Source organism: Caretta caretta, chromosome 5 (assembly GCF_965140235.1).
Source record: "Caretta caretta isolate rCarCar2 chromosome 5, rCarCar1.hap1, whole genome shotgun sequence".
Classification (NCBI taxonomy): Eukaryota; Metazoa; Chordata; order Testudines; family Cheloniidae; genus Caretta; species Caretta caretta.
Window position 1 is genome coordinate 34,677,336 of NC_134210.1, and position 27,203 is coordinate 34,704,538.

The window sequence follows — 27,203 nt, forward strand, 5'->3', positions numbered from 1 at the left end:
GAAAAAAGGTTTCCCTAATCAATCCAGCTGTGAGAATCAGATACTTTAAAAAAAATCACTTTTTAAATGTTGTGCTTAATTTGGAAATTATTTTCTTTATTACTTTTTTCCTCTTTTACTTTTAAAAAGATCAGACTTTCCATTTTGCAGAAGACAAAACTTTGGAGGCGTAAATCTTAATGTCAATGACAGGAAGGCTTTGGTGAACCATTACCATAAATCTGACAAACGCTAATTTGATGGGTGGCTGTATCTGTCTGCTGCAAGGCCAGTCTAGACAGTCTATTGAGAAATCCTAAAACACAACTGTTTGTTCCCTGTAACACCATCTGGATATGGCAATAAGAGCCGACCCAGTGCCATTCACACATGGATCAAAGCACATGCTAATGCCATCATGAAGTCATACACATAAAAAATTCAATCTGAGAACTCTAAGCAATTTTCCTAAGTCCTCAGTGAAGAAACCTCAGACTTAGCTTGAGTCGAGCTAAGGGGGAGAGGGTGGAAAAAAAGAACAGAATATTTAATGAGCTTGGCCTTCCAGAGGAATGTTAGGCCACCCATTGTATTGGAAAAGGCTCATGTCACACTTCAGTCATGGCACCCATCAGGGAGTCCCTTTACAAAAATTGATCTGAGGACTTTTGTAATTACCTGTTTCAAAAAGAAACAATGCCCAGAAATATGAGAGGGGTTCCAAGGTGTAAATCTTACATTTTATTCTATCAGACTGAGCTTGCAGAATTTTCAATATTGCAGACAATATTGAAAACCTCTCTCTCATTAAACTGCACTGTGGCATTAGATCAAAGCATCCAGGGCCCCCTATTGAACTTCTCTAAATATTACAAACATAAGAGCAAGTCTGGCTGTGCAGAAACTAGAAACAAAGCCAATTTTCTTTCTACACTCCCCCACCCCCCAAATGCAACTTCGTACAATCTAGCTTCAAATTTTATTTAAAAATAAAAGCTAAATATCCATGTTGCAAAACCTAAGTTCATAAAACTTGATCTCCATAAACACTGAAAGCATAATTAACTGTTCTCTGCATGCCTCACCTCAACACATTTTCTAGAATGTTATTTTTAAATATCTGACTGCCTTTCATCAGAGCTTTTTTAAAATATTATATATATATTATACCAGATTTTTTACATGCATAGCATTTTGCAACAATTCGAACAACCTGTAGAAAAGTTATGTTCGGCTTCGTAATAGAATTAGATATGAGATATGCCATATTTTTCCTATGAAGTATCTGCTGATACTAAGATAAGTTTCCAAAAAAATAATGAATTTTGATCACTGTGAAGACTTGGGGTGCAGTGTTTCATTTAAACTTTATTTGCCTTTTTGATTCAGCTTGTAAACGATGCACTCTCTAGCAAATGATTTTGAGTATTTCTGAAAAAGTTACACTATGAATCTAGCATGCTGTTAATTTAGAGAGTGTCATTTGGGAGCAGGAGCAACATTTTTATTCCATTTTGATGGAGACAATATTAAAAATGTGTCTCCCATTCATGTATCTGATATGTACAAGACAGGTGATTCTTTCACATCTAAAATATATAATTTATTAAGCAAGCATACTATTCTAGTTCATTGTAAAATGTAAGTTGTATCTTCACCATAAGTGTGGGGATGAGCAAAACTCATTTCTGTAACCACTAACAGTTACTAATTTCTTGCACGTATTTTACTATCAATATTCCCAAATGTAGCATTTTAAGTTTGTCAGTTAAATGCATTAATTATTTATCTCTGAACACGCAAAATTAAAGTCATATCTAATTGGACCAAAAATACTTAATGTTTCACTGCAAAATTGTTGCAACAATGCAGACTTTATAAGCAATTCTTACAGTATCTACTAAGTCCTTCAGACCATTATTGATCTATGCTCCTTTGCAAACAAGATACCGAAGCAAAATGCTAAGCAGTTAAACGCATTTTGTAAAGCACTTGAGGTACATTTTCAAAAAATAAATTGTTCAGAGGACAACCTTACCAAATTTTAATATCCACCCTTAAAATTTAATTGTGTAGAAAAAATTGTACATTCTGTGGTATGTTAAATTTTGAACATTACTAAAGGGTGTATATTTATCTTACTTTAACAAAATCTTTAAAAGAAACCTGGAAAGAGCAAAATACATCATTAGGTAGGGATACTCATATTGCACTGAAGAAACTTTCAGCTAACAGTGTGCGAATTACAACAAGGGTCTATTCTACTACTGTTTTTTAAAGTGATACATAAAACACAGTTTCACCCCCTTTCAACATGGCGACTATTCAAGAAAGTGAATCTTGCCAACAGACTAGCACAGAGCACAAAACAAGCGATCACTGAATCTCTCATAGGTTTGCTAGGGAACAAATAAAGAGGCTTATTTATAAAGATTCCATGATCTTGAATAAAGAGCCAAGATGTATTCCCAGTACCGAGTTGGGACTCTCAAGACTAGTAAATTGTGAATCAAGTTTTAATTGCAAAGAAATGTTTTAATGGGGGACGGGGAGGAGAATGGGACAGTTACAGGAAGGTCCTGTGCATCACTACCAACAGAAGTTGCAGTAGAAACTAGTAAAAAGTAACCTTTAAAGGGGAAAAACAAAACAAGATCAAGAAAAGATGAGGAAACAACTACACCCCCAATGCTTTCTGCCATTTAACATGAAGCCTTATTTATAACTAATTGTACAATATTAAACCAGCTCTACACTTTCGGCATGGTTAAATCACACAACATATACACCTGAGGCATCCATACATACTCTAATATATTTATTTTATATATTAACACCTGCACTCGTGTTTCTTCAATACTGATAACTGTTTTTACGTGACTAAGCTAATTCTACTTAAAACAGTACTTAATATCACTATAATCAAGAGTTCCAGAAACAGAATAGACATGAAGGATATGTTAAACAGAGTTCAAAGCTAAAAAAACTGATATTTCAGCAGTTACAAGACTGCAGTAGAACAGCATTGCCATCTACTGACGAGTTTCATTGTAAAAACCTTCCATAATCAAGCCAGAGTTGGGTCTAATCTAAGAATGCTTAAAATCTACATGAACTCTTCTAATTACCACTTAAGGAAAAACAGAGTCAAACAAAAAACATCTTTAAAAATGTAAATTAATAGATTCTCTTGCAATATATTTGTGTCAGTAACAAAATATGCTTCTCACCTACACACAACAAAAAAGTAAAAAAGGGAACAGTTTAATTAGATTTGTAAATATATATATATGCAGCTTCCTGAAAAGTTGGTTTTTTTTAAAACTCTTTTGTAGTTTGTAGATGTTAATAGCAGATTATATAAAACGTATGTGATTATCCAAATTATTTGCCCAATTCCATAAGAAAAATTAAAGAATATACATTTAAATTGATAAAATAAAATCTCATTTTGTCAAATAAAGCACATTTGTTCCATCAGTTTTACTTCTTGATCGATGCACAAACACTAACTTTCTCTTGGGAAACAAAATAAACCCGATTACAGAAGCCAGTAGAAAGGATACATCAGTTAATTAAAGGAATACCAAAAAGACTTTTTCCATGCCTATTTCATTTGAGTCATAGCTTTGATAAACATGCTATGGAATGAAAAAACAACAAGGATAGCAAAACATTCATCCACAAAGAGAGAAGTCTACAGGACAGAAGAATTGTGCCCACTTGGTCAGTTTTCTGGGACAACATCTGAAAAGCCCACCCCAACCATGATAGAGGTGCTATACCTATTAAATCACAGATTTAGTCAAAAAGGTTGGTTTTTCCCCACTGACCCACAGAGACTATCATTTAGCAAAACGCAAGAGAGAGGGTATCAGCCAACACACGCTACTTGAAACAAAGGGCGATGAAGTGGTTCACTTTAATGAAAGACTTTTCCTTTTCTATAATCATATTGTAAATACTGAAAACTTATTTAATGCACAAAAATAGAGACAAATATGTGCTATGTCATTATGAAAGCAAAAAAAGATATCAACATTGCACAGGGCACAAACCACCACGTAACTACTTTTAGTTATGTGGTAACTGCCATGTAATTACAGTACATAGTTATTTATGTCTCTCGGATTACATGGCAATAAAGCCAGGCTACCTGTTACCATATGTAGTAATTTGTGGTTGGTAGATATTAGAGATAATTTAGTATAATGGTCAAACGTATCAGTGTGAAAGCTATAATTACAATTATTGTAAAGCTATAGATGTAATTTCTCATTTTCTGCAGAACATATAACTGAATTCCCACAACAGCCCCAAATAACTGGGCTCTCGTCAGGATGAGACGATCCGCAGACACGTTTCTTTGAGAAGATGGTAGTCTTCCCACTTCTTAAACAAGTGGATCTATTCAGCATGAAAATACTAGGATACTTAATTTTCTTTCACACTATCTTTTCTTTAAAAAATGTCACCATAAAGTTTTGATCTTATATTTTACTCTTCATTTATTGTGTACAGATTAGGGCTATAAATTAATCGCAGTTAACTCAAGCAATTAACTCAAAACAAATTAACCTGATTTAAAAAATTGATCGTGATGAATCAGTTTTAAATCACACTGTTAAATAGAATACCAATTTAAAATTATAAATATTTTTGGATTGTTTTTTATATTTTCAACTATATTAATTTCAGTTACAACACAGAATGCAAAGTATGCAGTGCTCACATTTTTATTATAAATATTTGCACTGTAAAAAGAAGAAAATCGTATTTTTCAATTCACCTCATACAAGTACTATACTTAGGGCTGTCGATTAATAGCAATTAACTCACACAATTAGCTCAAAAAATTCATCAGAATTTTAATCACACTGTTAAACAGAATACCAATTGAAATTTATTAAATATTTTGGGTGTTTTTCTACATTTTCATATATATTATATTGTGTTGTAACTGAAATCAAAGTGTATATTTTTTATTATAAATATTAGCACTGTAAAAATTAAACAGAAGAAATAGTATTTTTCAATTCTCATCATACAAGTACCATAATGCAACCTCTTAACCGTGAAAGTAAAACTTACAAATGTAGAGTTTTGTGTTACATAACAGCACTCAAAAAACAAAACAATGTAAAACTGCAGATCCCACAAGTGCACTCAGTCCTACTTCTTGTTCAGCCAATTGCTAAGACAAACAAGTTTGTTCACATTTACAGGAGATAATGCTGCCCTCTTCTTATTTACAATGTCACCAGAAAGTGGGAACTGGCATTTACATGGCACTTTTGTAGCTGGCATTGCAAGGTATTTACGTGCCAGCTATGCTAAGCCTTCGTATGCCCCTTCGTGCTTCGGCCACCATTCCAGAGGACATGCTTCCATGCTGACGGCGCTCGTTAAAAGAAATGCATTAATTAAATTTGTGATTGAACTCCTTGGGGGAGAATTGTACATCCCCTGCTCTGTTTTACTCACATTCTGCCATATACTTCATGTTATAGCAGTCTCGGATGATGGTTCAGCATATGTTGTTCATTTTAAGAACACTTTCGCTGCAGATTTCACAAAACACAAAGAAGGTACCAATGTGAGATTTCTAAAGATAGCTACAGTGCTTGACCCAAGGTTTAAGAATCTTGGGTGCTTTCCAAAATCTGAGAGGGACGAGCTGTGGAGCATGCTCTCAGAAATCTTAAAAGAGCAACACTGATGCGGAAACTACAGAAACCAAACCACCGAAAAAGAAAGCTGCTTTGGATTGTTATTGAGCAGAACCCATCATCAGCATGGATGTGTCCCCTCTGGAATGGTGGTTGAAGAATGAAGAGACATATGAATCTTTAACGCATCTGGTAGGTAAATATCTTGCAACGCCAGCTACAACAGTGCCATGAGAACGCCCGTTCTCACTTTCAGGTGATACTGTAAACAAGAAGCAGGCAGCATTATCTTCTTCAAATGTACACAAACTTGTCTGTCTGAGCGATTGCCTGAACAAGAAGTAGGACTGAGTGGACTGGCAGGCTCTAAAATTTTAGATTGCTTTATTTTTGAATGCAGTCAGGTAAAAATAATAATTCTACATTTGTAAGTTGCACTTTCACAATAAAGAAATTGCACTACAATACTTGTAGGAGGAGAATTGAAAAATACTATTTCTGTTGTTTTTTACAGTGCAAATACTTGTAACCAAAAATAATATAAAGTGAGCACTTATAATATATAATATAAAGTGAGTATACTTTGTATTGTGTTGTAATTGAAATCAATATTTGAAAATGTAGAAAACATCCAAAAATATTTAAATAAATAGTATTCCATTACTGTTTGATCGTGCAATCACCTAACTTTTTTAATCACTTGACAACCTTAACTATAGTGCAACCTCTTTATCGTGAAAGTGTAACTTACGAATGTAGAATTATTTTACATGACTGCCCTCAAAAACAAACCAATGTAAAACTTTAGAGCCTACAAGTCCACTCAGCGATTGGCTGAATAAGAAGTAGGACCATACTGGGTCAGACCAAAGGTCCATCTTGACCAGTATCCTGTTTTATGACAGTGGCCAATGCCAAGTGCCCCAGAGGGAATGAACAGAATAGGTAATCATCAAGTGATCCATTCCTTGTCGCCCATTCCCAGCTTCTAGCAAACAGAGGCTAGGGTCCCCATCCCTGCCCATCCTGGCTAATAGCCATTGATGGATCTATCCTCCATGAATTTATCTAGTTCTTTTTTAAACCATGTTATAGTCTTGGCCTTCACAACATCCTCTGGCAAGGAGTTCCACATGTTGACTGGGTGTTGTGGGAAGAAATAATTCCTTTTGTTTGTTTTAAACCTGCTGCATATTAATTTCATTTGGTGACCCCTAGTTCTTGTGTTATGAGAAGGAGTAAATAACACTTCCTTATTTATTTTCTCCATACCAGTCATGGTTTTATAGGCCTCAGTCATCTCTTTTCCAAGCAGAAAAGAGACTACTTATTAATCTTTCCTCGTATGGCAGCTGTTCCATACCCCTAATCATTTTTATTGTTCTTTTTCAAACCTTTTCCTATTCCAATGCATCTTTTTTGAGATGGGACGACCACATCCGCACACGGCATTCAAGATGTGGGCATATCATGGATTTATATAGAGGCAATATGCTATTTTCCGTCTTATTTCTATCCCTTTCTTAATGATTCCCAACATTCTGTTGGCTTTTTTGACTGCTGTTGCACATTGAGTGGATGTTTTCAAAGAGCTATCCCCAATGACTCCAAGATCTTTCTAGAGTGGTAACAGCTAATTTAGACCCCATCATTTTATATGTATAGTTGGGATTATGTTTTTCAATGTGCAGTACTTTGTATTTACCAACACTGAATTTCATCTGCCATTTTGTTGCCCAGTCACCCAGTTTGGAGAGATCTTTTTGTGGCTCTTCGCAGTCTGCCTAGGACTTAACTATCTTGAGTAGTTTTGTATCTGAAAATTTTGCCAGCTGTTTGCTCCTTTTTCCAGATCATTTATGAATATGTTGAATAGGACTGGGCCCAGTACAGACCCCTGGGGGACACCACTATTATTTACTTCTCTCTATTCTGAAAACTGACCATTTATTCCTGCCCTTTGTTTCCTATCTTGTAACCAGTTACCAATCCACGAGAGGACCTTCCCTCCTATCCCATGACAGCTTAGTTTGCTTAAGACCCTTTGGTGAGGGAACTTGTCAAAGGCTTTCTAAAAATCTAAATACACTGTATCCACTGGATCCCTACCCTTGTCCACAGGATTGTTGACCCGCTCAAAGAATTCTAGTAGATTGGTGAGGCATGATTTCCCCTCAAAAAACATGTTGACTCTTCCCCAACAAATTATATTCATCTATTGTCTGAAAAAATAGTTTTTTACTATAGCTTCAACCACTTTGCCCAGTACTGAAGTTAGGTTTACCAGCCTGTAATTGCCAGGGTCACCACAGTCTTCCCAAAGTTATCCTTGCCCTTCAACCTTGCCCTATAACTGCTCAAAAAACATAGTTGTGCATGGTATGCAAGAATGCCCATGTAGAGTTTTATGTAAGCAACACAAGCAAGTTGCAGCTTTCTTCATATAGTAATTCTCCTGAATTGAAGGATCAGATTGAGGGGAGAAAAAAATCTGGAAATTTATGCATAAACAAGTTTTGAGAAACAGTGATGGTCAGAATGAGTGTTCATGTTAAACAATGGAATTTTTATCCAAGAGAGCTGGGAACAGACTTTGATCTGCTAAACTAAGCAGTTTCTGGAATTTGGCCTACAAAATCTATTATTATTATTATTGATTATGTACAATCAGGAAAGCACCCATCTTAACTTCCGATCTCAAAGCCAACAGTTAGACAAAACCTTTCTATTTGTAAACCACAATACATTTGGCCCAAAAGTTACTGAGACATGAGAAATGTGGAACATCATAACGCTATTTTTAAAGTGTCTCTCCCCCCCACAATTATCCTTCAAAGTATACAAAATTTTAGACCTAAAACATTGACACTATTGCTTTTAAAAAGTGACCAGCTTCTTATCATTGCCCTGGTGTTACTAAACAAAAAAGATGAAAGCATCTCATCTACAATCTCTACCAAAGTGTTCATGCAAAGTGTCATCAATATCTCTGCAACAAATGAACGGCCACCAGCAGAATGTGGACATTATTAATACAAAAATCATGCACATTTCAGAATGTTCATCCTTGCTTAGTAGCGGGCTGCCAATCTAACTCATGCATGGTGCTCTTTGACCAAAATCCTATTATTTAAGGCAATATCAGTTTACTCCTGCACCACGAACCAATTTCTACACAATATGTTAATACTGTAGAACTGTCAAAAATGATTAGGCAAGGACACAAGGAGAAATCAAGGACAATATGGAGGGTTTTTTAGTTATATTACAAACAAAAGAAATCCAACAATGATATTGGTCCGTTACTACATGGAAATGGTAGAATTACCAAAATAATGCAAAATTGTTGAATAAATATTTCTATTTGGGAATAAGGCAAATAAATTATGATGAAATACTTTCCATTCCAACATTAAATCAAAAGGATGTTAAACAGCAGCTACTGCAGTTATTAGACAGACATTTTTAAATCACCAAGGACAGATAGCCTGTTCTTTTAAAACTCTTGGATGCAAGCTGAGATGATCTCTGGACAGTTAGTGTTGATCTTCAGTCAGTCTTGAAACAGTGGGAAATTTCCAGAGTACTGGAAGAAACCTAACAGTATACAAATATTTAAGGAGGGTAACCAGGGTAACCCGGTTACAGGCTTGTCAGCCTAACATCAATTCCACGCAAAAATAATGGTACAGCTCTTAGGGAATTAAAGGCTGAGAGTATAATTAATGCCAACATGTGTTTATGGAAAACAGATGCAGTTAAATAACTTCCTTTTTTTTAAAATTACAAGTTTGATGATAAAAGATCAGTGTTGATGTAATAGACTTCTGCATAGCATTTGACTTGTTAACACACCATTTTGATTAAGAAACTAGAATGACACAAAATTAATATGGCACATACTAAATGGATCAAAAACTGCCTACCTGATAGGTCTCAAAATGTAACTGTAAACAGGGAATCAAACAGTTGTATTTGTAGTGGGGACCTGAAGGAATTGGTTTCTTAACCTACACTATTTAATGGTTTTATCAATGACCTGGAAGAAAATAAAATCCTTAATGACAAAATTTGCACATGACACCAAGATTGGGAGACTGGTAAATAATGAAGTGGACAAATCACTGAAACAGAGTAATCTGGATCATTTAGTAACCTGGGCACAAATAATGTGTGTTTCAATACGGTCAAATGTAAATAGATATATCTAGGAACAAAGACAAAAGACAAAACTTACAGGATGAGGAAAATGGAGACTGAAAAAGACTTATGTTTATATGATTTACCATGAAACCTGAGCTCCAGTGCGACACTGTGGCCAAAAGGACTAATGCAATCCTTGGATGCATAAATTGGGGAAGTTATTCTACCCTCTATATTCATACTCCTGGGGGGATTCTGTGACAAAAAAATTAAAATTATGCACCAAAAATTTTAAAATATGCAAAATTATGCAAATTGTATTTGTCAAAATAATGCAATATCATCATACAAGTTTCAATTGTTTTGGTAAGTTATTTCAACTACAATACAGAAAAAAGTCACAATAACTATTCAACATTTCCTAAACATGTGAAAGTTAAGTTACAAATACTTGGTAACTAATACCCTGCATTCCAGTTATAATCCTGGATTTTCATTTAAAATTACATTACAGAACACCAAACGAAAAGAAAAGAGAAAAGAAGATTGTCATTTTAAATTGCTCAAACTTTCACACATGAAAGTCATACAGTTTTGCTAATCATTGTCCTGAACTTAGCTGGGTACTTTGGGAAGTGCTTGGTTCTGATTGTCCTGACATTTTATTGACTGCTTTGTAAATGTTTTATTTGCCCTCAAAAGTCTTCTCTTTTTTTTTTTAAATAGGTAAGTAAAAATCTAACCCCATTGTGCCACTTTGGCACAGGAAAAAAGTGAGAAAGTGCATAGATCTTCCTAGTTGATTCCCTTACTGTCATTTATAAGGCTTTACATCACTCTGACAATTCAGGGCCTTAAAACTTTAACAGGTTTTTATACTCCTGAGGGAATTAAATGAGAATGGGAACAGTTAACTAACAATAGAATAATTAACAATGGCATGCATCCGATGAAGTGAGCTGTAGCACACGAAAGCTTATGCTCAAATAAATTTGTGTGTGTGTTGCACGCACACCAAGCCCCTTCCCCCTGCGAGCCCTGCAGCGATCTGCGTCTCTGAAGCTGCTCCAGGCACGCTGGAACAGACGTGCTGCCTGGGCTGCCAAGGGAGAGATGCCTGTCCCCAGACAGATTTCTTTTGCATTTTCCTGCGCAAGGGACACAGAAATATGCAGGCCATATGAATTCTGCACCCCCATACGGGCGCAGAATTCTGTCAGGAGTATATCCAGCACCGGTGTCACTGCTAACTGAATACTGTGTCCATTTCTGGTGTCCACAATTCATGAAGGATTTTTATAAACTGTAGAAGGTTCAGAGAAGAGCCATGAGAATGACTGAAGGATTGGAAAACATCTCTTACATTAATTGACCTCCTTGAGCCTATTTAGTTTAACAAAGTGAATGTTAACAGATAACTAGATCGCCATCTGTAAGTACCTACATGGGGAACAGCAACATGAAAATAGAGGACTCTTCAATTTAGCAGACAAAAGATGTAACAAGATCCAATGGCTGGACACTGAAGCTAGACAAATGCCACCCACCCACATCAATGGGTGGGGGAAATTGATGGGGCCAGTGGTGAAAGGGGGACAGTCCCAGTAGCAAGTAAGGGACTTGCCAATGGAAAATAAGTAGCTCGTCTCTTTGGGAGTCTCTGGCACCCATAGGCCAGCTGGAAGAGATGGGTGATGTTTTGTCAGTATTCCCCAGTTCCCAGGATTTAAAGGTGGAGGAAGATAACAAGGAATGGGTGAGTGCACCTGGGCCTGCACCTCACTCCCATAACCTGCCAAGAGTCCAACAGGCATCCTCAGGGTGCAGCGTTGGGGTTAGTCATCAGCCTTCCTATACCAAATCAGGGGATTGCCAACCACGGTGCCCGGGGCAAGGGTGGCAACCCAGGTCCATCCTCCCTCGGACACTCCCCGCCCCCAAGGGACATGAGCTGGCCTGACAAAATCATTGGCAGGCTTGGGCAGTCTGCTTGATAAGAGTGGGCCCTTCTCAGAGGAGAGGGTAGCACACTCACAGGTTTGGGGTTGGACTGAAATCCCACAAAGGAATACAGCGCAATTAGGGAAGAATACCCTTCCCCCATCATTCCTAGCGAAACACAATCAGAAGACAACAGCTGATGATCCTAGAGCTCATTAGGGATCCGATCACCCTCTTAGCAATCATCTGTCTAAAGGTGTAAAGAGAAGATTTGGAGAGGGGAATTTGTGGATTTACTTACCTTGCTATTCAGGGAAGAGCAGACAGAGAATGGGGGCAAACAATACAAAACCAAGGAGGACAAACCCCACAGGCCTAAGGTGTCTCAAACTCTTGAGAACTGGTTTGCAGTCCTTTACATTTATGCAAGTATCATTTGTGTGAGAAGCCCAAGAAGTGTATTTCCTTGTTTAACTATGAGAACTTAATAGCAAGGGCTCATGCTACATGTGGCCGGGAGTAGCATGGTTAAGGTATGACAGGGAATTTAGGCAGAGGGCAGCAGAGGAGCCTGATTTACTCCGAGGTAAAACAGACCAGGAACTTTGGCTGGCTAGTATGACTCCTTACCGCCCTACCCAGCTGGCATTCACAGACAGCAGCTTGCCAATGCCAAAACCTCAGCTTCAAAACGCCAACATAAAAGCCAATGTGCGTGTTCCATTTAAAAATAGGAAATGTTTGTACCTGCATTGGGAACAAAAACACCACTGTAGAAGATGAGGAGTTCAGCATAGTGCACGCTCTTGTTATGGAGAAAAAGGGCATGGGAGTAGGAAAGAGGGGTCCACAAGGTCCTAGTGCCTCAGGAGATGCTACAGGGGGAGCCAGTAACTATAGCAGAAGCGGGAAAACTACAGTGGGACCTTCCTGCCCGGCCCCTGAGTTCCTGGCCTGACCCCCACCTGTTGTTGCCCCTCCCCTGCAGCCTCAATTCACTGCGCCGTCGGCGCAATGCTCTGGGTGGCGGGGTTGGGAGCTCCTGGGGCAGCGCAGCTGCAGAGCCCGGCCCGGTGCTCTGTGCTGCGCGGTAAGGAGGCAGGGAGCGGGGGGGGTTGGATAGAAGGCAGGGGAGTTTGGGAGGGTGGTCGGGGGTGGGGATGTGGATAAGGGTCAGGGCGGTCAGAGGGCAGGGGGGTTGAATGCGGGTGGGGTCCTAGGGGGCCAGTCAGCAAGGAGGAGGGGTTGGATGGGGCAGCAGGGGGCAGTCAGGGGCAGGGGTTCCAGGGGTGGTCAGGGGACAGGGAGAAGGGGTGGTTGGATGGGGCTAGGGTCCCGGGGTGGGCAGTCAGGAAGCAGGGGGGGGTTGGATGAGGCAATCAGGGGACAGGGAACGGGGGGGGGCATCAGGGGGCGCAGATAGGCAGCAGGGGCCAGGCCATGCCTGGCTTTTGGGGATACACAGCCTGCACTAACCAGCCCTCCATACGATTTCCGAAACCCGATGCAGCCCTCAGGCCAAAAAGTTTGCCCGCCCCTGAACTATAGAAAAGGCTCCCTTTCCACTTAAGATACGGGTGTTTAATAACTTGTTATTGGACTACCCTAGGAAAACAGATGCTGCTTACTTATGGAATGGATTTGGGACTGGTTTTCAAAGCCTTTGTGACGGCACACGGTGCTACTCCTGGGCAGAGAGCTTGAAGTCCATTGAAGTCTTTGAGCATATAGTGGGGAGGGAGGGGGGGCAGCAGAGGTGGCAGCAGGCCCCTTCCAATGCCAGAATTGTGCATATCAATCCTGGCTGTGGTACTGAAAAAGGTCAAGAGTGAAATACAGGCCAATCCATCACCTTTCCTACCCCCCGGGCCTCATCAGAAAATGATTGTGTTGACCCTCAGCTGTGTTCAGTGAGATATTAGTCACATGACACTGTGGTAGCCATGGTTAGGGAGTGTGGCCCTCGGCCCTGTTGGTAAAATGTGACATCCCATGGACTTTAACCTGCTTGGGTTTCAGTTTGAGGGCCACTACTATTTTGGTAAAGTCATGGTCATGGGGTGCTCGGTGTCATATACCACTTTTGAAAGATTCAGCTCTATGCTGGAGTGGGCAATTGTGCATGAGACTAGCCTGCCTCACAGGGTGCACCATCTTGACAACTTCCCTTTTGAAGGAAGGGTAAGGACATGCAAATGTGAGCACATGCTTCTGGCATTTCACAACCTAGTTGAGTGCCTCAGGATTCCCCTTGCCACAGAAAAAACAGAAGGCCGTACCCAAAGAGTAACATGCATGGATATCAAACTAGACACAGTTCAGGATCTTTCTAGGTTACCTACAGAGAAGTTGGAATTAGGGCACTGATACAGGCTTTCAAAGAGGCAAAGAAAATTACAGATGATCATAGGGCACCTGAAGTTTGCATAATAATGCTGGCCTGGGAGCCACCACTCTTGTGCCCATCTGGCATCAGCCTTCTCTGGAGCGTGAACCCCCCCAAACGCTTTATCAGAGTGACAAGAGAAAATGTAAGAAGACTTAGAAGTATGGGAAAGATTCCCAGAAGAGTTTAATGGCATTTCAATATGGCATTCAGACTGGTGGCTCAAAGCTGAGCTGCAGGTACAGTCTGACATCTCAGAAGATAACCTTCAGGGAGCGTGGTGTGCACAGAGGTGCCCAGAAAGCTGAGTGGCTCAGAGTATTACAAGGGACAGGACTTTCCTTGACTTGTTTTCCCCTATACTGGTAGGGGTCACTATTTGGGGGGCAAACTTTCGGAACAAAAAAGTCTATTTCTGGTGCAACCAACCAACCTGTGGTCTATATTGTAAATAGACAGCTAAGACTGCTCGGGTAAATGAGGCTTGTGAGGTCCTTCGTTTTACACTGCCTATGGTTTAACATCCTTTTTCATGCAGCGTGTTTCCTGGGAGTGGATAATTGTGTCACCAAAACGTTCTCAATTTCAGGACAAATTCAGAGAACTCATCCCCCTGGCCAGCAAGCATCCATAGGCAATGCCCCAACGACATCAGAATCTTGGCTCAAGACAGCTATGGAATGAGCAGAGGATTCAGTTGCCCCCACAGACTTCGAGGGCCTATATGGCCATTCTTTCAGAGTTCATGGAATTTAGGACACAGGAAGGGCTTCACCATGGACGGCCCATACTGACACACCAGGTTGTGCGATAAGTGATGTTCTTGACCCACCACAGTTTGGCTCCCTCCACTATCTCTGGCCAGCTAGCAGGCCTGTCCTACTGAAGTAGATTGGTAGGTTTCCCAGACCCATGCCAGTATTTCATAGTGCAGAAACGCTTAGAAGGGCAGTCCAAAAGGGGTGGATGCAAGAGGGAAGACAAGTTACCCAAAACACTGGAAACCCTGACAGGATTAGTACAGGCTCTGCCATGGATCTGCAACTGTGGGAAGGAGGCTATTTCTTTTAAAGGTGGCATTTGTCATTACTTTCTCTCGCGCTTTTAAAGCTGACAGGTCCCAGCATGCATTAAATATAACAGACGTATAACTATCTTCAGCAGCAATGTCCCTGCGCTTAACACACTCAAAAACTGACCAGAAGAGAAAGGGGGCATATGTGGTATTGAAGGAATATGCAGATGGGCGCTTGTGCTCTGTAAAGGCAATAAAAAGCCTCACTAAAAAGCTTAGGCCTGCAGCCACGATCACTGTTCATTCACAGTGATGGCAGCTTCTTGACAAGGTACTAATTCAGCATGGTATTGAGAAAAAAAACCTTGTGCTACTGCAGTCTTGATCCCCCCCCCCAAATTTGGTACCATTCTTTCAGGATTGGGACAGCAATGTCAGCAGCCACAGGGGGTTTCAGCCCTCATCAGGTGCAGGCAATAGGGTGCTGGAAATCAAGGTGTTCAGGACTCCCATTTGCACCAAGGGAAAGATGGCAGGGAATGGCAAAACGTAACTAACCCAGTGTTCTTGCTTGTTGCATATGTTCTGTGTAGCGTCTGAAATATCGGGATCTGAGGGCAATCTGTAGTGCACTAGACCCACAAACAGGCAGCAGCTCAGTCTCAGGCTGTTTGCATTCAGAAGCAGCATGCAGTGGGATCTAAATACTAATAAAAGAGGTACGCATCAAACAGGCACATACTAGACTCCTCTCAGGCCAAAGGCAATTAAGAGTGAACTGAGGGCAGTTCGCTCACACAGCCCTATATAGCCTCAGTACGGGGCACGAGGATGTGTAGGCAGCCTGCATGGGCTAAACGGGCACTACTTCCAAAGATCTCTGATCAATGATGCATGTGCACCTCAAATTGAGCACCCACTGGGAAACTACTTGAAGAATAAAAATAAGTTTGCTAATGTTGGATCAAATTCATCCCTGGTGAAACATTCACTGACTAATAGCTGCTGAAAAGCAACATGTAAAGTTCAATACAAACAGCATGAAGAATAAGGTTTAATCCTCCACTTAGTTTTATTTTCTATGCATTATAATAAACATGAAAATGTTATTCATGTTTGCTGCATGTCAATAGGTTTCACACAAACTAAAAGTGTCCAACTTTCAAGTAAAAGAACACCTTTGCTACCAGTCAATGCTGCAGACAACTTCAGATCGAAAAGCAGGGTACTTTCCTTCTCCTACATCAACAGTAAAGATTCTTTGAGGTAAATTATACCCTCAGTCACATCTGGAAATCTGTTGATGGAAATCTGTTGATGGGATTGCACAAACAGATTTCCAGAGATCTGATGTGAGTTTAACAAACAATTCTGTTGAAGTTGTTTCTAGAGGACTAGAGCACAACTCACTTTCTTTCAGTTAGAGTGGTCCTCCAGTGCAATGAGAAGTAAAAAACAGTAAATATTTACTTTAGACACAGAAGCAAACAGATACAGGACTCCAAATACACATAAGGAACAGGTCTGTTGAGTTAGAAGGTGCCATTTTTACCTTGTCAGTTTTCAGAAAAGCAGCACCACACTATAAATTCCCCTGTTTAGGTTCAAAGGTACTCTCAACTTGCATTTTAACAGCTGTAATAAATTTGCATTAACTTGAGTGCTATAACTTAAATTTTAATACTGCCTCTACACTGGTGATTGTACAGATGGGTTTTACTAGGCTACAGTCCAAACACATTTTGTTCAAGACACGACACTAGGGAAAACTCACCTTCAATGTAACATGTTTGAAAGGAAGGATAATCACTGAGCTGTCATTTAAAATAAGACAAGATCAGTTCCTGCTGAGAACACATGCTTGTTCAGGACTTGTTACAGGGAAACCTCAGAATTGAGAAAAATATTTCCAAGAGTGTCTGCACATGCCCACATTGGAACAGATTAAAAAATGTCTGGCTGATGCAGTAAAGGACACTTCTCTAAAGCAATCCACGTTCCTCTCTTAGGACATAAATCTTATACAAATACATACTAACCACCAAAACAATAAGGGGTCAACAGCTTTTTTTGCTAAATTATTAAATATAAAGTTTGTACCATCCACAGTGTAGCAGAAAGATATATGCTCACAAAAGTGATTTTTCATGCTATTCAGGCCAAATTCCAACAGCTTAGCTTGCAAAGTCTCAAATGATTCTGAGCTATCAGAGGCCTTCAAGAGACTTGGAAACACTCTTGTCAGCCAAACAGCCATAAACAAAATAAATTAAACAAACCAAATTTTAAATATGGCAGTATCTACAGTTACAGCAAGCCAAAGCAAACTACAAAAAACTATGTTTAACACAGCATGATAGTTTTAGCAAGCTATAGTACAAAAGGTCAGACACATTTCCATCAATGAATACATACATATTGGGACAGATTAAAAAAAGATGTGATCTTTAAGGAATTTAATGTAGGCCCTGACATAGGGCATAGAAGCAATTATGTATGCCCCACAGTTTTATGACTAAACTTAGATTATATGTAATATCACTGGCTTCTTAATATTGTCTAAATTCACTGAAGTTAACAATTATAAACTAAAACTTCTGCATTTGACACTAAAGTTGCTATCTTGTGCATAGACTTTTTTGCTAGATCCTATGGTTGCCAACTTTCTAATTGCACGAAACCAAACACCCTTGTCCCACTCCTTCTGAGGCCCCATCTCCTACTCACTCCGTCCCCTCTCCCTCCATCGCTCGCACTCCCCCCACCCTCACTCACTTTCACCAGGCTGGCGCAGGGAGCTGGGGAGTGGGAGGAGTAAGGGCTCCAATTGGGGGTGCAGGCTCTGAGGTGGGGCCAGAAATGAGGGGTTCAGGATGCGGAAGTGGGTTCCTGGACAATTGAAGCTGTGGGGATGGCGCTTGGGGCAGGAGCAGTGCATGGAGCCTCCCTGGCCATCCCTGTGCCTAGGAGCCGCAGGGACATGCCAGCCGCTTCCAGGAGCCGCAGGGAGCCCACCTTAGCCCTGCCGACCAGACTTTTAGCAGCCTGGTCAGCAGTGCTGACCAGAGCCACCAGGGTCTTTTTTCAACCGGGCGTTCGGGTAGAAAACCAGACGCCTGGCAACCATTCTAGGTCCACTTACATAAGCATTTAGCATATCCTGCTACCAAAGAATACATTTAGATTCCCGCTGGCAGTGGATGATGCCTAGATGGTGGGGATGGACAAGTGCTGCACCCCAATCAAGAGAGACTTAGGCATTAATCCAGCCTCCAAAATCCCTTCTATAGCAGTTCCAGAAAGCCCATGTGTCTTGTAAGCAGCTCACAATTCAGGCAAATTCACTGCCCCACAGAATATGTGTCTTTGGTGGCTGATTCTTTTAAACTGCTGGAGTAAGACCAAGTCTGGTATGAGGCCTCTATTTTGACTATGAAACTAGAAGACAGACAAAGAAAGGTATGTGGGAGTTTCTCAGCAAGAGCCAGGCTAACCCTTCAGAACTAGAATAAAGCTGTAGTTTCTCGACAGAGCTGCTATGATTCCCATTCTATGGTGAGGAGGGCCTTATAAGTACCTAGGTTTCAGAGTAGCAGCCCTGTTAGTCTGTATCCACAAAAAGAAAAAGATTACTTGTGGCACCTTAGAGACTAACAAATTTATTAAAGCATAAGCTTTTGTGGGCTATAGCCCACTTAATCGGATACACAGAATGGAACATATAGTAAGAAGATATATATATTATATATATATATATATATACACACACACATACATACAGAGAATGTGGAAGTTGCCATACAAACTGTAAGAGGCTAATGAATTAAGATAAGCTATTATCAGCAGGAGAAAAAACCTTTTGTAGTGATAATCAAGATGGCCCATTTAGACAGTTGACAAGAAGGTGTGACAGGTTTCAGAGTAACAGCCATGTTAGTCTGTCTTTGCAAAAAGCAAAGGAGTACTTGTGGCACCTTAGAGACTAACCAATTTATTTGAGCATGAGCTTTCGTGAGCTACAGCTCACTTCATTGGATGCATACCGTGGAAACTGCAGTAGACATTATATACACACAGAGACCATGAAACAATACCCCCTCCCACCCCACTGTCCTGCTGGTAATAGCTTATCTAAAGTGATCATCAAGTTGGGCCATTTCCAGCACAAATCCAGCTTTTCTCACCCTCCGCCCCCACACACACAAACTCACTCTCCTGCTAGTAATAGCCCATCCAAAGTGACCACTCTCTTCACAATGTGTATGATAATCAAGATGGGTCATTTCCAGCACAAATCCAGGTTCTCTCACTCCCTCACCCCCCTCCAAAAACCACACACACAAACTCACTCTCCTGCTGGTAATAGCTTATCAAAAGTGACCACTCTCCCTACAGAATACTTAACATGGGGAAATGGATTCAATATGTGTAAAAAGAAAAGGAGTACTAGTGGCACCTTAGAGACTAACCAATTTATTTGAGCATTTGCTTCAGGTTGGGGGGTTGTCTGTAGGCAAGGACTGGCCTGTCTCCCAGCTTTCACCCAGACCACACCACACGATCCATTGTCTACAGCCAAGCTCTACGATACAACCGCATTTGCTCCAACCCCTCAGACAGAGACAAACACCTACAAGAGCTCTACCAAGCATTCTTACAACTACAATACCCACCTGCAGAAGTGAAGAAACAAACTGACAGAGCCAGAAGAGTACCCAGAAGTCACCTACTACAGGACAGGCCCAACAAAGATAACAGAACGCCACTAGCCATCACCTTCAGCCCCCAACTAAAACCTCTCCAATGCATCATCAAGGATCTACAACCTACCTGAAGGACGACCCATCACTCTCACAAATCTCGGGAGACAGGCCAGTCCTTGCCTACAGTCAGCCCCCCAACCTGAAGCAAATACTCACCAGCAACCACACATCACACAACAGAACCACTAACCCAGGAATCTATCCTTGCAACAAAGCCCGTTGCCAACTGTGTCCACATATCTATTCAGGGGACACCATCATAGGGCCTAATCACATCAGCCACTCCATCAGAGGCTCATTCACCTGCACATCTACCAATGTGATATATGCCATCATATGCCAGCAATGCCCCTCTGCCATGTACATTGGTCAAACTGGACAGTCTCTACGTAAAAGAATAAATGGACACAAATCAGATGTCAAGAATTATAACATTCATAAACCAGTCAGAGAACACTTCAATCTCTCTGGTCACTTGATCTCAGACCTAAAGGTCACAATATTAAAACAAAAAGACTTCAAAAACAGACTCCAACGAGAGACTGCTGAATTGGAATTCATTTGCAAACTGGATACAATTAACTTAGGCTTGAATAGAGACTGGGAGTGGATGTGTCATTACACAAAGTAAAACTATTTCCCCATGTTTATCCCCCCTCCCCCGCTCCTCGGATGTTCCTGTTAACTGCTGGAAATGGCCCACCTTGATCATCACTACAAAAGGTTCTCTCTCCCCCCATCTCCCTGCTCTCCTGCTGGTAATAGCTCATCTTAAGTGATCACTCTCCTTACAGTGTGTATGAGAACACCCATTTTTTCATGTTCTGTGTGTACATAAATCTCCTCACTGTATTTTCCACTGAATGCATCCGATGAAGTGAGCTGTAGCTCACGAAAGCTTATGCTCAAATAAATTGGTTAGCCTCTAAGGTGCCACTAGTACTCCTTTGCTTTTTGCGAATACAGACTAACACAGCTGCTACTCTGAAACCTGTAATGACCCAGCCACTCCCAGTCTCTGTTCAAACCCAAGTTAATGGTATCTAGTTTGCCTGTTTTACTGAGTGGCCAGAGAGGTTGAAGTGTTCTCCTACCAGTTTTTGAATGTTATCATTCCTGAGGTCAGATTTGTGTCCATTTATTCTTTTTCGTAGAGACTGTCCAGTCTCCAGCAAGAAACTGCTGAGCTTGAATTAATATGCAGACTAGATACTATTAACTTGGGTTTGAACAGAAATTGGGAGTGGCTGAGTCATTACACATATTGAATCCATTTCCCCATGTTAAGTATCCTCACACCTTGTCAACTGTTTAAATGGGCCATCGATTATCACTACAAAAGTTTTTTTCTCCTGTTGATAATAGCTCATCTTAATTAAGTAGCCTCTTACAGTTTGTATGGCAACTTCCACCTCTCGGATGGATGGATGGATGGATGCATAGATAGATGGATCTTCTTACTATATGTTCCATTCTATGCATCCGATGAAGTGGGCTGTAGCCCACGAAAGCTTTATGCGCTAATAAATTTGTTAGTCTCTAAGGTGCCACAAGTATTCCTGTTCTTTTTATAAGTACCTAGATATTTGACTACTCTACTCAACTGTGAGGGGGAAAATACATTGAAGCTAAACATTCAGATGCTTCACAAAAAGAGGGAGAGAGATTTGATCCACCTGCAAACAGCAAGAGCAAATCAGCACAAAGGCAGCCATTACAGATGGATCCTTTGGAAATAAGGGATATCTATATTGCTCTACAGAAAGTCTTGTGAAGGATTTGGGCTACAGCAGTGCTAAGTGCTCTAGGTCAAAACAGGTCATAGACCCAGAAAATAAATATTTCTGAGAAGTGAGCTGGGTTGCTAGGGAAGGGCCGCACATTTTTAGCACTGCCTGGGGGAAACACCCCTCAGATTGGTTGCTTTCCCCACTTGCTTGGGTACTCTTCCCCAGGAAGCAATCAGGGCTTATACAGGAAGAGCTCACCCCTCTCCCCAGTAACATGACACCAGTCTCACAGGAAGGGATTGGGAGGACGAAATGCTGAGCCATGCTGAGCAGGTCTGCTCTTTCCTTCCACATCCCACTCCTGTGAGAAACAGACCATTCCTTTGCTCCTTCCCCCTTCCCACTCTGCAACACCCAAGGACAGGGGAAGGACCCCTTTGAAGCACACACACACACGCTCGCCTGGGAGAGGGCTGAAGAACCTCAGGAGCTGCAAATGCAAGGCTGGCCGGGGCAGAACTGATGTGGGGGTTGGAACGCACAATTAATTGCTGGGCAGGGGGATGGGCAGATGGAAGGGTGATGAGACACCCCCAAATATACTTTTTTCAAATCATTCTGAACACTGGTCACATCTTTGGTACTAGCTCTCCTCTCACTAACTCCCCACCCCAGTACCATTTTACCCAATGAGTGACTTCACCTGCAAGTGATGATAAATGCTGAAAGCAGGAAACAGTTATTGATCCACAGCAACCAGATGAGGACAACATTACCACCTCGTCCTCCACTAAATGAAGTCACAGAACCCCCTTTACCCAGTTTATTAAAAGAAAAAATAATCTCACTTATTTCATTATCTGGATTTAAAATATATTTAAATTAAACTGAAACAGTTATACTCTTAGTGTTTCTTGGATATTTTCCTCCCAATTATTTTTTTACTTTGTAAATTCAGCTCGTGTGAGAGTTAGAAAACTATGATAAATGGAGAACATGACACCCCACAAGAACCAAAATAGAGAAATTGAGCTGAGACAGGACTTTAGTCAAACTGTTTAAACTCTTGTGCACCGGTGCAACCATGGGAAGGAGTTTTTATTAACCCCTATTTAAGTTCAGTAACCAAATAGCATTTTGGATAAGGAAAATCTTTAAGATTTGATGCCCTCATCCCCATTCCCCTTTATTTATAGATTTTGCGTTAAACGTCTTTGAGGCCTTCCAGAGGTCTCCCACAAAACCAGAAAAGACTGAATTTATCATTCATGATCTTTCAAAATGTGAAAATCACAAGTTAAATCTCTCATACCTTCTTTATACTATTATATAAAAGAGCAAAAAAGGATGTAGGATAATTTTTTAAAACTTGCTTGCAGGTGATTTTTAAGAAATAGTAAACAAGGTTTTCATTAACTGCTGTTCCAAGTCAGTAATTGGCTGGCCCAGGAGTAGACATTGGGACCCACATTAAATAATGTCCACTTCCTCCTCTAAATAATTAATTCAAGACAATAAAGTTTTCATGTTAAAACTAAATTAGTAAGTTGAAACAACAAGTATAAAAGATTGTCATATTCAAGATGTATTTCAAGGCATTGGCAGCACAATGACAAATTAAATTAATTTCAGATACATAAGAATAATACAAATATGGACGGTTTGAAAAAAATACCACCACCCTGCAGGTAAAGTTGTGCACAGGCGGACTTTATGGCTGCTGAAGATGGTCAGTCAATTAACTTATGAAGGTGTTTATATGACCCTTACCATAGTATTTCAGTGCTAATTTGAAATTTTGTAGTTCTCAATCCCTGAAGTTCAGTGCTTCCTCTCCTTCGAGCTCAAGTTTTAAGGCGTTAAGAATCTTGTTTTTCCCTTGTATATTTTTCAACTCAAAGCAATTCTTGTTTGCGACAACTGCTGGATTTCAATACAGCCTTTTTTGTTCACTCATATATTTGAGAACAGATCCAAGAGGAAATGTCAGGGTATCAGGAGTAGTAATGAACTCCTTTGTAGTTCCTGACCTGCACAGGCAGAATTTTTTCCTCAGACTTAGCACCGCAACACCTGAAGAAAGAAACAGTTTAGAATTTGGCTCTCAAGGGCCCAATGATAGCAATATTCAAAGACAGACTGGGTTTTAATATGGATAACAAGACTATCCAGAGTTCTAATAATTCATACAAAGTATTTGCTGGGATGAAGACAAATCCTAAATGATTGGGACCATCATGGGGGGGGGGGGGGGGGGTGGGACGGGACAGATTATCCTATATCTGCTTACCACAGGGGTTTTTGCACCTTCCTCTGAAGCATCTACTGCTGGCCACTGTCGGAGACTGAACGTTGGACTAGATAAACTATTGATCTGATACAGTATGGCAATTCCTATGTTCCTAGCCCCTATGGAAATGTTATAGAGGAACAGTGCCCCTCTACTGTCTATGTGGAGCACAAGGTCCCCTTAAGCAGAATCAGACGATTAAACAAAGGTTCCACTATTCCTGCAGGAGAGCAATAGTGGTAGAGCAGTGGGGAACAGGATGTTTTGGCTAGAGAAGAGCCATGCAGACAGACCATAGGGTGAGGGGCCCCCAGAGCCCTCCCCACCCTCACATGTACGGTAGGGGGGATTCCACTAACGAACCAGTCTATAAGTACCCCCCAATTCTCCTTGTGAAGCACCAGCAGCAGCACAGCAGAGGTGGGGTGACCACCTCTCTGTTTTAAGCATCTGCACCAAGCTCACAGCCAGGTTAGAAAAACCTAGAGGTTTTCTTGGCTTTTACTCAGCCTGTAACAGGAAGTATGGTCACCTGTGCGTTCCCATTTTATCTTCTTAGTCTCCAACTGCAACAACCTCTCAGGTCACACTGAATTCACCTTCTGACACCTACCTCCAAGAAGTGCCCCACTGTTCCAAACTCCTCTAACTCCTTCTTACCCCCAATTCTTTCCTCCTGCAGAATTCCCCAAACCACTCCTGGATGTCCCAGGCGTCTTGCTGCTATCTTGCCTCCCAGTAGCCAGTCTACCTCCAACGTTCCCATTCCCAGCTACCCTTCACTATATTCTTCCTTAACTCCGCTTTTCATGACTCCTCCCTCAGTCTCAACCCACAGATTCCGGCTGTGTCCAATCTCCTCAACACACACATTTCTAGGCCCTGTGCCTGCTTCCTCCAAGCTTCCTCTATCCTCAGTAGCCAGGTTTTCCCCTGTGCCACTGCTCCACACAACTCAACCGGCTCTCAGCCAACCCTTTGTTGAACTGCATCCCAAATTTTCATTCTGAAGGAAAGAAAGTGCTGGGAAGGATAAGGGAAGACCAACTCTTTTTTCTTCCCCCACCTTCCAGTCTGTCAGCTTCCAAACTCCTTCCGTGTCACTCCCCTGACTTGCACCCAAACCCTCCCTGCTGCCACACACCAGCATGCCAGATTTCCATCCTCCTATCCCCCTCACCATGGCAGGTGGCCTGGCTTTTAGTTCTGAAAAATCTGGTGTCCCCTCACCCCCCAAGTCAGGATCAGAATGAGTGCCGCTGTAAGGAGTATTACACGGCTACTTCAATGATTATTCAGCAATCTTGCTGCAGATGTTTCTAATACCATGATAGTTAGCTCCACATTCAAACTTCTCAGCCAAAGAATAAATATATTTTGCCCTCTATATATTTTTGTGGTTTGCATAATTTTCTAAATATACTATGTAAATGTTATACTGAATCACGGACAGTGAATTAAAAGCCGCTAGGAGCAAATCACTTGTTTTACAAAGCATTCATGCTTTTAAATGCTCTTCATTATTATGGGAGATTAAAATACACCCTCTAGTGGTCCTCCATACAACTGCATAAATTTCAAAAAATTGCACACATTTAGGTACTATTTTAAACAGTATCAAATGCATATTTTTAGGGTGGATTACAAGAAATCATTTAGGGCAAAATTTGAGCCAGACATTTCACAGAATGTATATTATACTATAGTTTAGTTCTTTTCACCAAGCCTAACAACTTGAAATCTAACTTGTGACAGAGCACTCTTAATACAGCCTATTTCTCAATTCCTTTTAAAATGTTTTAACAGGAATTTCTGCTCCAGTTGGGTACTCATTCTTTGGGCTGGCCTGAGGGCAACCACCAAATATGTTCAGATCCTCCCTTCCACTACAGCCCGCCACCTTGCAATTCCAGTCTACTTTCAGTTTCATATCTGCAATAGATTAACACTCCCCTGCAGAGAGCATGCAGGATCAAGGTCACTGAAATGGACTATCCACAAAATATGTTGAATGCACAGTGTAAGTGAACAGGCGACAGGGGGAAATAAACTTGCTTTTTAACTTCTAAAAGATTGGTGGTAATTGCAACAATAGTAAGGACAAAATTTGCAGGTTGATTGTATGTAAGCTATTTGAGGATATTAAAGGAATTTTAAAAAACACTGCAAATATCAACCACTTTCCCCAACCCAGTAGCCTGTTACTTATCTACAAAGGGCTTATCAGAAAGCAAGAGAGCGAGCGCTTGACCTGCACAGGAAGCTTGTACGGTAATATTCTCCAGTCAATTTAAATAAAATCATTTGGCATGGAGTGTACACGCAAGCAGGGTCTTTTTTTGTTGTGTTTTGTTCTTAACTAGCTTTTCACTAATAAAGTTCTGATTCTGCAGTTATTTTCTTGAACTGTTAATTTCTAAGTCTTCCTAAATGGGCAACACGGATCATGATAAAAATGTATAAGACTCATTTTCACAGTAAAATTACAGGAATTAAGTTTATTTAGCCTAGCAAGATGCTCAACCAAGATGATCACATAAAATGATTAGCATAGTAATTACTCTTCACTCTGTCTACACTGAAATAAAAAGTTAAAGGTTAATAATTTTATATGGCTTATTAGGACAAAAAATCTGAAGTAAAACTATGCATCCAGTCCGGTCACAAACAAAAGCAAATGCCGAGAATAAAGCTTAAAACTAGAGATAACATTTTCCTTCATAATCTTTCAATTCCTGTAATCTTGCATGTTACTTAATAAATAGCAAGTAGTTTTCAGATAGAAGCATGATTCTTAAATTGACACCCTTCTAAATGCTGCTTTCAGGAAGACTTACTCCTTTGGACCAACAATTCTGCAATGTATTCTAAACTTTTATGAAGAAGTCTTTAAAGTAATACTGCATTAAACTATTAAATGTTTAATAACCCTTATGAAGAATCAGATTAATCATCAAATATATAATAAAATAATCATTAAAAGGTCCAGCAGTCCCAGGGCCCAGTCCTAATCCCACTGACATCAGAAAGAAGTTTCCTAGAATTTAATCCTGGATTAATTAAAAATAATCAAAACAGGATTGGACCCCAAAACTTCAAGGTATTTAGGCTTCTAGACCTAAGTTTGTTTTTTTAATCAATGGAAAATCATAAACGTGACTCTAAAGGTCATGAAATTCTTACCTCATGTGTAGAATAAACAAAAAATAGATATATCTACATCAGAGAAAACAGGAAGCAGATGTGTTGTGACATGGAGCATGATAATAGGCCCATTCTGTTAGCAG

General features: G+C 40.5%; 1 protein-coding gene across 7 annotated transcripts in view; it reads right to left on the reverse strand.

Annotated features, from left to right (window-relative positions):
* Positions 1-27,203, reverse strand: part of ARL15 (ARF like GTPase 15) — a 334,819-nt gene that overhangs the window by 244,981 nt on the left and 62,635 nt on the right. Inside the window, exon 1 of one of the 7 annotated variants that reach the window (XM_075128467.1) lies at positions 23,397-23,648. The exons of the other annotated variants lie outside the window; for them this stretch is intronic. Within the exon in view, the coding sequence (XP_074984568.1) occupies positions 23,397-23,399 (3 nt within the window). The 5' untranslated portion in view covers positions 23,400-23,648. Of the gene's footprint in view, positions 1-23,396; positions 23,649-27,203 lie in introns of those variants that run through there. 7 annotated transcript variants of the gene reach the window in all.